This window comes from Macrotis lagotis, chromosome 4 (genome assembly GCF_037893015.1).
Source record: "Macrotis lagotis isolate mMagLag1 chromosome 4, bilby.v1.9.chrom.fasta, whole genome shotgun sequence".
NCBI classification, from domain to species: Eukaryota; Metazoa; Chordata; class Mammalia; order Peramelemorphia; family Peramelidae; genus Macrotis; species Macrotis lagotis.
Window position 1 is genome coordinate 264,985,441 of NC_133661.1, and position 14,599 is coordinate 265,000,039.

The window sequence follows — 14,599 nt, forward strand, 5'->3', positions numbered from 1 at the left end:
TGCCCAAGGCAGTGAAATAATACCTAGGTGCTTAAACATTGCCATTTTTTCCCCTTCTCAGTATATTAGGAATCAAAGGTTGCCTCATATCTACTTTGAGTATCTAGGGCTTTCCCAGTGGTCATCAGGTGATGATAGTCTATACTAATAAATGATAGAATAAAGAGAATATGTATTTTAGGTGGCTAGAGAAGGTTCTATTAATTTGTTGTTCAACTTTGTAACCTTTCTGCTTTTTCTAAGTGATGTTTCTTTTTCTTTAGATTTAGTAAGTAGACTCCTGGGCCCATCATTGGAAGAAAGTGGACTACCACAGCTCACCAGTTATGATTGTGAAGTTAATGTTCCTATACAAGGAAATAGAAACCTGCTGCAAGGTGAAGAATTACAGAGAGCTTTGGATCAACTTAACTGAGCTTTTCACAATAGTCATTCCTTTTGGACACTGGTGAATCATCACCTAAAGCAGTCTATTTATATTTTCTATATCTGATTTTAGAAGCCTGGCTACAATACTGCACAAATTCAGTTAGTTCAGTTTTGGTCCCCTTTCTACTTCATTTACTTTAATGGTCTTTTTTAGTATGTTCTTTAATGGATCAGAAACAGTGCATTTTTATAATTCTTTGGTATTTAAACCATATAGTACACTATCGTAGCAATGTTAAAATATGCACCTTTTTATTTATTTATTTTTGGCTAGGGAATTTGTCCCTTGTTGAATTCTTATTAATGAAATGCCAGTATAGTTAAACTGGTAGTAACTTTCATCATGATCATAGGCAGTTGAAAAATTTTTACAGTTTTACTCAATTTTTTCATAAACAATAATGCTTTTACCAGCAGTTCATCGTAGCCACAATCGCACAATATATTTTCTTAAAAAAAAAAACCAGCAGTTCCTCATGCAATATATTCTGCATTTATAAGACTAGTTTTTAAGAAAACTTTTTGTTTGCCTATGAAGTTGTTAAATCTGGACTATGTCATTGTTGGTTATATAATAATGGTTCTTAAATGCTGTATGGTTTATGATTAAAATGAGTGAGGCTATTTACATGGTATAGAAAAATAGGGGTTTTATCTGGAAGATCTAGCAGCATTTATTTGGATAAATTCTCTTAGAGAGATTTAACATTTCTGTAGTCACTGCCAGTTCGAAAGACAACAAAACCCTACCTGTAGTTGTGCAAGTTTATGCTAATATTGTGTAACAAATATTAAATCTAAATGTTCTGCTTACCCTGTGTGGTATAGGTGATATTTTGAGCAGATTGTATAAATAATAATAAATCATGCGTTGTCAGCAAAGTTGCTCAATATTTGATGTTTTGGTTTTATGCACTTTGTCGCTATTAACATCTTCATGTTTTTATATAGATTTCAATAACAATATATTTTTAGAAACCTTATTTTAGGAATATATATAGTTGTCACATTAAACATCTTGTTTTTCTATGGGTATTGTACAAATTTTTCATTTCCTTATTCTTTTTGTTTTTTTGTGGTTGGATCTAACACTAACTGTATTGTTTTGTTACATCAATAAACATTTTATGTGGACCAGGCCCTCTTAATGAACTGTTTCATCGACAAATGGAATTTGAATCTTAATGTAGCCACAACTTTTAAAATTGTTCACTTGCCTTTAAGTATTTTGCAAAAAATCAAATTTGTCTTGACTATTTCTACTGTTAAAGTTAAATATTCCTTATTGTACTATAATCTGTGAAATTCTTTAGTGTTATGTTGAGTAATATTAAGCCCTATAATCCTACCACAAGGATGTGTTTTAGGGAATATTTTTGTTATTTTAAAAATTATAAAACTTAAAATGATGCAATGTCAGTACTTTGGCTGGGGTGAGTCAACAAGAAATAATGGATATTGTATATATTAATAAACTCAGAACTTAAAGGGACATTTGTGATTATATAATCCACGGATTCTTAACCTCTGAGCCTTAGTAACTCTTCAATATGATTTCTTTTGTATTGAAAACAAGGTGTCAACTGTCTTCCAAGGGGGGAGGTCCATTCATGACAAAAAAAAAAAGGTTGAGAGTTCCTCTTCTTAACGAAGCATTACATACTTGCCAAGATCATCTAGTGACTATATAACTGTACCATATAGCATGGCCTGGACTAGAAACTAGATCTTCTGACATGAAATCTATTAGTCTAATAATAGTGTACCCTATGGGAAAATAAGGTATTCAGTGACAAAGGTATCAAGTCCCTTATTTTGTATTATTAAACCTATGAACTGGATTACAAATCAAAATGATGTCAAAATAATTGTTTGACCCATACTCTTAAGATGAAAATAAAATGTAAATATAAATCAGATGTTTTAGGCTAAAATTTCCATATAATAGTTTTTGATAGTCTACTTTGAAGAGTAGTACTATTTTAAACTGATTACATATAATTTTTTTATAAATTTCAATTCAAATTATTCAATTGAATAATAGTTTTGATAAGCAAAATACAATCAAAGCTGTCTTGTGGGTATTGGCTGATGTGAATTGTCAACCCTTCCTTGCAGACTTAATTGCTATAGCCCAAAATTTTAAAAAAATTCAATCATCTTGTAGCTAAGCTTTGGGTGATGAGCCTTTCTGAAATTAAGCTAGTCTTCAGATGATATAACCAGCCCTGTTTTCAATCCTTTCCATCTTAGTGACACCTGAAAAGCTTGTACCTTAGAGAATCCAATAACAAATTTCACTCAATTTAGGAATAAGATTTACTGGATCTAATAATTAGACTGTCAAAAGGATTAATTGGAAGCAAAATCTTATTTAGCATTTTCAGTTCCTTTTGAGAAATTATTTGAGAAATAAGACCTGTTTGATGAAGAATTATATAACTAAAAACGCTGAGAGGTATGTTTTAGACTTGGAAGCCCTGACTTCAAATGTGACCTCAGACACTTAATAGCTGTGTGACCAATGGTAAACAGAGTGGTTATACCATTGGGGGAAAATTGGTTAAACTGTCTAAATCCAACTTTAAGTGTTTAATTAAAGGTTGTCCACAACCAGAATAACACTTGACCACAATAACTGGGAATACCAAAAATGCTTACAAGTTAATTCTAATTCCCCCAGGTCTCAGATTAACCAATGAATGCATTCCTGCTTTCAATTACAACATGTAACAATTCCAGGAGTCCACTCCAAGCTTGTTTTGGCTTATAACTATATATAACTAATATCTATGTCAGTCTACTTTTTTTTTCAGATTGCCCTTTTAGCAATATTACTTAATTGTATTTGTGGGTTATGTGGGTTCCTGTGTAGGAAAATTATGTCAAAATTATATATAATCTAGGTAGATAGGGAAAGATAGGCCACTACCTTTCCAGTTCATTCTCCTCTGCCAAACGACCTAATAAATATTTTTCAAACTATTTCAGATTTTCTGATCTGTTGATCTGTTCTCATGAGCTACAGACCCTAGGACAGTCATAACTTTTCTGCTTTAATTTTCTGGACTGTAAATGGATTTCACAGGGTGATGAGGATTAAATAATATAGCTTAATGAGATAAAAGTGCTTTCCAAACCTTAAAAGAGCTAATATTTTAAAACAGCTAAGATAAAAATAAAAGCCTCAAATATACTATTACTTTAAAAAGCTAGCCAATATTATAGAAAGTATAAAGTTATGTTTTATGAAATTTTATATGGGCCACTTTTAAAATCACCCTCTGGGCTTTTCTTGCATCTGAACCCTACTACAAGGTGATCTCAGTTTTCCCTTTGTAACTCCAGTGTTTACTTAGTTTAGTATTTTGCCCATAGTAAGTGCTTTCTAAATGTTTTCATAATTTTCATATGAAAAACATTTGGTTGCAATTTAGTATTAAATAGTAAATTTATATGTTTGGAAAAGACTACAAGAATGGAAGAGCAAGGAATTGTTCCAAGGAGCAGAAAAATTAAAACAAGATAATGGATAACTGGAAGGGAAATAGCTACCCAAAGTCCACTTGTTGAAATAGGAAATACTAGGTTTCCTGGGCTAATTAAAATTTGATTCGTTAAAAATAGGCAGAAATTGTAATATTAGAGTCTAGTTCTAGTTTTTCTCCCCATTATCCGAGTTACATCTGGGAATCTTGTTTTGCTTGTGCAGTCTCTGCTTTAACGACACTAAAATTTCATTTATTTTGGTTTTACTTTAAATTTACCACCACCACCACCACTATCATTCCAAATTTTAAAAAAAGTTTTACAGAAAAAAAAAGCAGACATAAAACCTTAAAAGTCAGAGACGTGACTCGGAGAGGCGTTAGTTCACTTGAAAACTGCTACTTTTTCCTGGATTTTGTCGCGACACCTTTGCTAGGCAGGTCCGGCCGTGGTGCAATGAATACAGAACACAACGAAGTGCCCTGCCCCACTGGCCCCAGCTGGCCCCACTCGCAAGCGCTTCCAGGAGCCACGAACGCCTTTTGCGCCTCTTCCCAACAAGGCTGGCGGTTTAGTCCGGGTGAAGCCGCCTGAGCGGCGGCGGTTGCCGGGTCCGTTACGGGGGCGGGTCCGCACGCCCTCGGCACGCTCTCCCGGGAGCCTCGCGGCCGTCACGTACCGGAGGGGCCGGGCTCGATGCCCGCTGCACATGAGGACGCGGGAGGTGGCCCGGGGCCGGGAGTGCTGGGCTCGGCCCGACCCCTCCGGGCGGTGCACGCGAGCTTTAGCCTTACCTGTGGCTCCTGACCAACCTCCTCTCCGCGGCCGCGCGGCCATTAGCCGTCCTCCGCACCTTGGTGACGCCCGGACCTGCCTTGGCAAAGCGATCCCGGCCCCCGTCGGGGAGAAACGCGAGACAAGGGCGAACGTGGCTGAGCCTGTGCCCGCCTGTGCCCGCCTGTGCCCGGCTGCGGCGGCGGCGGCCCGGGCGCGGGACGAGGATGCTCCCGGCTCGGCAGGCGCCCGGGGCTCCCGGCGCTGGCTCCGCCCCGCCCGGCCCGGCCCGGCCCCGCCCCCGTACGTGCCGCGCCGCAGCCGCCCCGGCCCGGCCCCTGCCCCCTGCCCCTCGGGCCCAGGCCCCTCGCTCCGCCGGCCTACGCGTCTCCGTGGGTCAGCCCCGACGTCCCCGGCCGGCTACGTGTGACTGGGCATGTTGGCGGGGGCGCCGCAGCCCGCAGCCCTCGGCCCGGGAGGAGGGCGGCGCGGGCCCGGGACCGCCTTGAGCCGGCCGCCCGGCCCCAGAGCCCCCGGACAACAACAGATGGGGCAGGTCCTGGCGGTGACTGGTGTGCCTGCTGCCCTGCCCAGAAAGCCTAACGAGTTGGACCTAGGCTACTTGCTCGTGTTCGGAATCCGTTTGTTCTAGAAAACAGAAAGCTGGGCTTATTCTCCAACTTCAGAGCCTGCTTTTATAGAAATTGCCCGTTTGGATCGCCAAGCCAGATTACTGAGCCAAAATGTCTTGCCATTTCACGTGTTCCATGGAATGACTGAGCCACTTTTTTTTTTAAACAATATCTTGTTTTTGTTTGTTTTTGCAAGGCAAAGGGGTTATATGACTTGCTCAGGGTCACAGAGCTAGACAATTATGAATTGTCTGAAGTCGAATTTGAACTCAGGTCCTCCTGACTCCAGGGCAGTGCTCTATCCACTGCACCCCTAGCCACCCTGTAGCCCGCCCTTTTGACAATGTCTTACGAGTATTTCTGTGATAAGTTTGACAAAATGAAAACCAGCCAAGCCAGCAGGATAATTCAAAGAAGAAGGTAGAGTACTAATAAGTAAAATTATCAAGAAAGGGCATCTTTTAGGACCCATGAGCTGGATCTTGAAGGATCAAAATTTCAATTTTTCCTAACTTTTTCTCTCTTTTTTTTTTGGCAAAAAAAAACCCACCACTAAGTTCAAGTGTTCAGGGATCCAGTTTAATATCAACCTGAACACTACTTATTAGAAAAAAAGATGATACTTTTTATTTTTTAGTATCTTTTGACTTCAAGTATCTATAACAACAATAATAGCTCACATTTCTATAGCCCATGGCTCTCAGCAACCTTAAGAAGTAGGTAACACAAGTATTTTTATCCCCATTTTACAGATGGAGAAGTTTCCATCAGTAAACATTTATTAAGTACCTGCCATGTACCTGGACATTGTGTAAGCTTAAAGAGATATAAAAGTAAAACTGTCCCTTAAGGAACTCAAAATTAAGTGACATAATTATCCAAGGTCCCAGGCTTACTACATAGTCACTAGAAAGTCCACTATAAGTAAGATATTCTTGATGAAAAAGAGAAACATTACAATTATAGAAAGGATAATAATATTCATATACTCTGACACATGGTTTTAACTTTCTGATTCCTGTAATTAGTGCTATAATTGTACAATTTATATTACAGTAAAAGTCAAGGTATTTATGAAGTACTTTGTACATAGTAGAACTTTAATCATTAAATATTTATTGAGCATCTACCTGTGCCAGGTACTGCTAAGTGCTAGGGATACAAAAAGAGGCCAAAAGCAATTCCAAAGAGCTTACAATCTAGAAGAGAAAGTAAAATACAAAAAATTATATGTTTATTATATGTTTAAGCAGGAAATATGTAATGAAAGGAAAAACTAGGATTAAGAGGGATCAGAAAGACTTCCTGTCCAAGGTATGGGACTTAGAGGATTTGAGAGGAAGATTGAGAGAGTGTCTTATTTATGGAGCAACCAGGAGGCCAGTGTCACTGGATAGAAGAGTATGTGTCAGACAGTAAGGTATAAAAAGACTAGAAAAATATAAGGGGGCTAAGTCACGAAGGACTTTGAATGCCAAACAGAGCATTAATAGAATAAAAATGAATATCTTCATCAAAGATTTCTCTTCTACATTTTTCTCCCAGAGAAATCCTGAGAGTAAAACCATTGTATGAATGGGGGGTGGGGGGGGTGAAGTTTGGGTGGATTTGAAGAAACACATGGCAGAGGTTAAAATGTGTTCAACCATGTGACTCAAATGCTTCTTTAGTACCCCCAAGTTTGAGAGTAATCCTGGAATTAATTCTTCTAGTCCTAGAAGGAGAAATTCTTAGGCAGCATAACAGATTATGAGCTTTAGGATAGATAAAGAAAAATTTTCTGGGTACATGGTCTCAGGGATTTTTTTTCCTTTTTTTCCTTTGTAAATAAATTAAGTTCAAGACTTCAAGTTTTCCATTATTCTATCAAGAAAAATAGAATTACCTGAACACTGCCCATTTGAAAGAAAAGAGGATGATATTTTTGGCTCAGTGCTGGGAGAATACTAAAGCAAGGAACCAAGTCATTATATAAAGGAACAAGGGATCTTTACTTGGCAATCTGCCATTATAGTAAGTTTTTCAGATGGTTTGTTTCTGAAGGAAAGGATGTTTGAATAACATTCATAAATTTGAAGTCCTTCCTATCTATATCTGAATATCTATATGCATTTTTGTAAGATAAAGGAGTCCCTGGAATGTGGATGACCTAGAGGGGATTTTTCTGAGTAAGTGCTTCAACTTGCCTTCCCTTCTGGGGAGTTCCAGTCCTCTTAGTAACATACCTCTACAATAATTAGCTTTCTTTAGCCCTAGCCAGATAAGATAATGACCCCTAAAATTCACTTGTTTCTTTCCTCTTCAGTTTCAGGGCATTTATTTTTAGATGAAAAATTATGAGTTCAATCACAGGCACTCCATGTTACCAATCAGAGGCAACTGGTGGCTGGCTAGAGTGAAGGTCATGGAGCCAAGAAGACCTGAGCTCAAATTTTACTCCAGACACTAGCTATATGGGCAGGTATATATATATATGGATACAGCACCAGTCCTGGAGTCAGGAAGACTTCTCTTCATGAGTTCAGATCTGGCCTCAGATGTTTACTAGCTATATGACCCTGGTCTGGTCATTTAACACTATTTGCCTTAGTTTCCTCATCTGGTAAAATGAGCCAGAGAAGGAAATGGCAAAACACTCTGGTACCTTTGCTAAGAAAACCCCCAAATGAGGTCACAATTCTTTACACATAGTAGGTAATATTACTATGTAAGGAATGGTGCTAAAAATCATTTCAGTTGTTCCTCACAACCCTGAGAGGCAGGCCCTGTTATTATCCCTATTTTACAGTTGAAGAAATTGAAACAAACAGCAATTAAGAGAAATAGCTTGTCAGGGTCACATGGCTAGTTACAATTGTTGAGTAATTTTCAACTCTTTGGGGCCCATTTAGGGCTTTTCCTTCCCCATTAAGAAAATTACCGACACTTTAGTAGAGAGTAGACTTTTGGCCTAAATTTATATTTGGTTCTGTCTCTAGTTAGTTCCTGGCTTCTTTATGTTTGAGGCAAAAGTTGGTTTATGAAAAGAGCAGATATTATGGTGTCTATGGGATAGACAGTCATTAAGAGGGGAAGGTTGGGAAAGAACTGCCTCCCCCAACCTCTACTCTGAAGGTGACTATAGAGCCAGTGACCCTCCTTGATATCTCTCTTCTCTGCCATTTAGTCTTCTCTTTTGTCTTTAAAAGTGTGTTGGAAATGCCACACTTACTTCAATAGCTTAGAATCTAGACTTAGTTCCTTCCATTTCTGAGTTTGTGTCTTCATTTTATTTCCATTGCTTAGGACAGTGGCCCAGCTGCCTTTCACAATGGCCATGGCTGATTCAAAGAGATGGACTGATTCCATTCACCCTCAGTTCAGATTGCTTGGTTCTCATCAAGTCAAGACACCAGAACCAAAAGTGATGGTTCCAACCCTACCCTTAAGGGTACTGTAATGTCTACATGGACTTGAAACTCCCTAGAATATTTATTTGGGTTTTACCTATCTAGGAGTCCCAAGTTCAATTTCCTTTTAATCAGAGTCCATTCATGTTATGAGTCTTGAGATTTTAGGACCTGTAGAAGAATAGAGGCAGACAATCAATCAGCTAGTATTTATTACATTATCTGCTATATGCTAGGAATTGTGCTAAGAGCTAGGAGCTAGGCAATCCTTTTCTCAAGGAGCTTACTGTCAGTTGGAATACAAACACCTACATACTAACAAGATTCCCTCCATCTCTCTCTTTCTCTGTCTTTTTATCTTTTTTTCTCTTTCTCTTTCTCTCTTTATCTCTGTCTCTCCCCCCCCACCACTCTCTCTCTCTTCAGTTTTACCTCCAACCTTGCCTTGCAGTTTGCAGAACTCACAATAAGGAGAGACAGACAGACACACAGATCAACAGATAGAATCTTGTCTTTACATATTTGTACAACTGGTGGGTCCTAGACATGTAACAGACAAACATTCTAGGGAATCCCTCTTTAATCTTAGAAATGTCCATGTAGATGTCTAGCCTTATAATACTGTAAGGATAGGGTTTGGAACCATCACTTTAGGGCCCCACAGAATTGAGGATGGAGCAAAGCAAGGTATGAAAAGACTAGAAAGATAGGAAGAAGCCAACTTATGAAAATAAAACAAATGTAGCCAAGATCAGAAGGAAAGCACAAAATGGGGGGGGGGGAGACTTATAGACAGTTTCTCAGATAAAGATCTCATACCTAAAATATATAAAGAACTCTGGAAAATCTCTAAAATTCTAAGTCATTCCTCAACTGATAAATTTTCTTTTTTTTTAATTTTTAAAGATTTTATTTATTTCGAGTTTTACAATTTTCACCCAATCTTCCTTTCCCCCACCCACCACAGGAGGCAATTTGCCAGTCTTTACATTTGTTTCCATGCTGTACACTGATCCAAATTGAGTGTCATGAGAGAGAAATCACATCCTTAAGGAAGAAACAAAAAGTATAAGAGATAACAAGATCAGACAATAAGAAATCTGGGGATTTTTTCCCCCTAAATTAAAGGGAGAATAGTACTTGAAATTTGTTCAAACTCCATGGCTCTTTATCTGGATACAGATGGTATTCTCCACTGCAGACAGCCCCAAATTGTCCCTGATTGTTGCATTGATGGAACAAGCAAGTCCATCAAGGTTGATAATCACCCCCATGTTGCTGTTAGGGTGTACAGTGTTTTTCTGGTTTTGCTCATCTCACTCAGCATCAGTTCATGCAAATCCCTCCAGGCTTCCCTGAATTCCCATCCCTCCTTGTTTCTAATAGAACAATAGTGTTCCATGACATACATATATCACAGTTTGCTAAGCCATTCCCCAATTGAAGGACATTTACTTGATTTCCAATTCTTTGCCACCACAAACAGGGCTGCTATGAATATTTTTGTACAAGTGATGTTTTTACCCTTTTTCTCAACTGATAAATTTTCAAAGGAAATGAACAGCAGTTTTCTGCTGAAGAAATTAAAACAATTAAAGTCATATAAAATTTATAAAATCACTACAATCTTGACATACTTTATACCTTTCAAATTGGCTAAAATAATTGAAGGGGTAATCAACAAATGTTAGAAGGGATATGACAGATTCATTGCTGGTAGAATTATGAACTGCTCCAACAATTATAGAGAGCAATCTGGAATTATGCCCCAAAAGTTGTGTTACCCATGGGCAAATATAATTACTGTCCTATTTCCAAAGATGATTAAGGAAAAAAGAAAAAGATCCTATATGTTCTATAATATTTATAGCAGCTGTCTTTGTGGTGGCAAATAACTGGAAATTTCAAGAATGCCTGCCAATTATGGAAAGACTTAGTTGTGGTATATGACTGTAATGGATTACTACTGTACTCTAAAAAATGATGAAGTTAGTGAACTTTAGAAAAATGTGAAAAGACTTATACAAAATAATGAGTGAAATGAGCAGAGCCAAGAAAATGTTGTATACAATGACAGCAGTTATTATTTTGAGAGCATTAAATGAATGTCATTTTAACTATTATAAATACCCCCAAATTAAATCACAAAGTATATATGAAGATACTATCTGCATCCTGATAAAGAATTGATAAATAGACATAGTGATTTTATATCTATACATATTTGTGTCTAATAGTAGCAATCTTTAGGGTAAAGGGAAGGGGTTGGAGAAAAAAGAAACTGACATCACTTTATTATATATTTAAAAGGAATAGCAAATTGTATATAATAGATTTGCACTTTCATGTGCAATAATTTTTTTAATACACTAAATTATAGAGTGTTTAATTACATAAAATCAAATTGCATAGGGTAACAGAGGTACCCCAGGGCTGGTACTCTATCCATTGCCCTACCAAACTGCCCCATATTACTCTTTTTACTTGGATATGCTACAAAATCACTAGGAACAGACAAAGCCTTAGCTCTCATGGAGTTTAAAATCTAAGTCACAAACATTTAGAGGATGTGTGTTAATTTTAAACACTGAAAGTATAAATTACTTACCATTTAAAGTAAAAGCTATCCTTTTCAGTATCTACATAAACCAATTCCTGAAGGAGGCAAGGTTAGTCTGTCAACAAACTTTGAGTGCTAGGTATGTACTCCACATACCTCAATGTGAAAAAATAAAAATTAAAAGTCAATGGAAAAGATATATAGCGAGCTATATAACATGCTACCAAAGATGATTTGCATAATGGTGGTTGTTGTTCAGTCATGTCTGATTCTTTTGACCCTTTCTGGGGTTTTCTTGGCCAAGATATTGGAGTGGTTTGCTGTTTTCTTCTCCAGCTCATTTTACAGATGAGAAAACTGAGGCAAACAAGATTAAGTAACTTATCCAGTCATATAAGTTAACTCAGGCCAGACTTGAACTCGGTATTCCTTAGTGCAGGTCCTGTACTCTCTACTACACCATCTACCTATTGTAACTTACAGATAATAACTAACTTACAAACATTATGGAAGATATGTATAGCTGTGGTATTAAACAAATAGAATGGGGGGGAGAGGATGCATTAATACACAAGAATTCTCATGGGATGCATATTTTTAAAATGTGATGTTATTGTATTTTTTTTATTTTGTTAAATATTTCCTAATTACATTTTAATCTGGTTCAGGTAGTACTCAGGAGGATGTATCTATGTTTGATACCTCCAATATACGTAGCTTAACTTAAAAAAAGATAAGTTAGTACTGTGTCTAGACCGAAAGACAACAAGTTGCAAAGGACATCATTGTTAGCAGACAGAAAAGGTCTCCAACGTATAAGATGGATGCTATGTGAATGAATGAAGCATTTATTAAACACTTCCTATATGCAAAGCAGATATACAAATTGAGGAAAGATACTACTAGAATCATGAGGGATATGATCTGAAGAAATTGTCATTTTTAATATGAAGAGAATTTTCTTAGATGACATTATGGATGCATCAAAGTATCAAAAGTTTATGTTATGGCTGACAATAATATATTGTTTTTCCAATGAAATTTGTTTTGATATCAATTCATTTAAAAATTAAGATTCTCCTTTTAGTAATTGCTCCTCACATCCACAGATACCACCACTTCCACTGGCAGTAAGTAGATGGTCATGAGAATGCACTATGCAAGTTCAAAAGTCATAAAATTATGGAATTTTTTAACTGGAAGATAATCTTAAAAGAGACTCTTCCTTTTTCTTTTTATTAAAAACTAGGTGGCACAGTAGATAGAGCACCAACCCTGGAGTCAGTAGGACCTGAGTTCAAATTGACCTCAGACACTAAATAATTACCTAGCTGTGTGGCCTTGGGCAAGCCACTTAACCCCAATACCTTGCAAAAACTAATAAAAACAAAAGCAATAAAATTTTTCAAAACTATTCCCTGTTATTAAAACAGGATAATGAATTAAAATTATAATTTTTAAGTATGATACACCTTATAGAAAATAACTAATAAAATATAGATCCTAATATAGTTATGATATTAATAGTGACCAATCTTAATGGTTCCAAATATAATTATCTCAAACATTTTCTTGTTATCAGGTCTGCAGAAAAGATTAATCTCAACTTGTCTAAATCTAATTTGGTCTTTCCTCCTCCTCCTCTCTCTTCTCATCATCTTCATTCAAACCATCTCACCTCTTCTTTCTCTCCTTCCCTCTCTTGCTCCCACCTACCCTCACTGCATTCACATACTAGCTATGGCAGTTTTATTTCTCAGAAACTGAATTAGTTCCTAAAGTGTCTAAATTAGTCAAGATGGATGAATCTGCCACTTCTTTTGCTTTCTTTTCTTTATCTTGTATCTACCTTTGTTTCAGTATGCTGAAACTCAAGTTTCAGGCTTTTTGACCTTTTGTGGAAATATGAATCCTTATATCTCACTTTTCCAAGACAAAGCTCATGGGTTCCCCATCTCTCTCTTTAATATCTCCTGGAGAGAATGATTTTTACTTAACTGTTTTCTTTAAAATATAATTGACATAATCAAACCACTTATTTAAGGACTTTGAATTTTTCATACTTGGTAATAGTAGAGGAAAACTTAATTGAGAGTCAAAAGTCCTGTGTAGGGAGCCTGGCTCTGATAGAGAACAGCTATATGACTTCAAGAAATTTACTTCTCTGGGGCTAGACTTTTAATTAGTAAAAATGAAGGAGGAAAAAGAAATTTGCACTACCAGCCTTATGTAGTTGATACAAGGAATGTAAATTTTTTGCATGTCTTTTTTTTTTGATTAAGGATTTTATTTTGAGTTTTACAATTTTCCCCCAATCTTACTTCCCTCCCCCCACCACACCCCCACAGAAGGCAATTTGCCAGTCTTTACATTTGTTTCCATGCTATACACTGATCCAAATTGAATGTGATGAGAGAGAAATCATATCCTTAAGGAAGAAACATAAAGTATAAGAGATAGCAAGATCAGATAATAAGATAATCAATTTTTTTTTTCTAACTTAAAGGTAACAGTCCTTGGTTTTTGTTCAAACTCCACGGTTCTTTATCTGGATACAGATGGTATTCTCCATTGCAGACAGCCCCAAATTGTCCCTTGATTGTTGCACTGATGGAATGAGTCCATCAAGGTTGATCATCGAAGGAACGTAAATCTTAAAGGGATCCACAATATGTTATTAGTCAAGTTTTAAAATTTCAGAACATTAGATGTATTGTCACATGTAAAATACATATGTCTGCATAGGTTGCTATAAGAGCCATTTCCTCATACATGTCTTTCTGTCTCTCCACATGTCTCTCCCTAAGAATCTCTGGAAGTATACATACCTCTTTCCTAAGAAGCTCTTACCCTAACTCGGCTCCTTGCTCAGAAATTAAACATTCTATTTCTCTCTATAAACTCAGAGATATACAAAACAATCCAGGCTTAGATGGCAGTCAGGTATAATCATCTATAGAATCTGACTCCTCTTCAAGGAATACTGTAGTTTCCTGTTTCTGGACAACACTGGATAACAATGAAAGGATTGTTGTGTTCTTGCTCTTTTTTTAACCTTCCTTCCAAGAGAGGCATCAGTTAAGATTAATATCTTTCTGCTCTTTTCCCACCAGAGCTGATCTAGGGATACAATAGCTTCAGAACAAAAACAATTTTTCTGATCCTCTTTTTTTATAGGTTTTTTTTTTTGCAAGGCAATGGAGTTAAGTGGCTTGCCCAAGGCCACACAGCTACTTAATTATTAAGTGTCTGAGGCCAGATTTGAACTCAGGTACTCCTGACTCCAGGGCCGGTGCTCTATCCACTGTGCCACCTAGCTACCCCTA

The 14,599-nt window shown here is 37.1% G+C and overlaps 1 protein-coding gene across 1 annotated transcript in view; it reads left to right on the forward strand.

The window, feature by feature from the left end:
* The window catches only part of HIF1A (hypoxia inducible factor 1 subunit alpha), a 47,255-nt gene extending 44,912 nt beyond the window's left edge, over nt 1–2,343 (forward strand). The window contains exon 15 of the mRNA XM_074235956.1: nt 264–2,343. Coding sequence (XP_074092057.1) covers nt 264–415 — 152 coding nt within the window. The 3' untranslated portion in view covers nt 416–2,343. The remainder of the gene's footprint in view (nt 1–263) is intronic.
* Nucleotides 2,344–14,599: the final 12,256 nt, after the last annotated feature.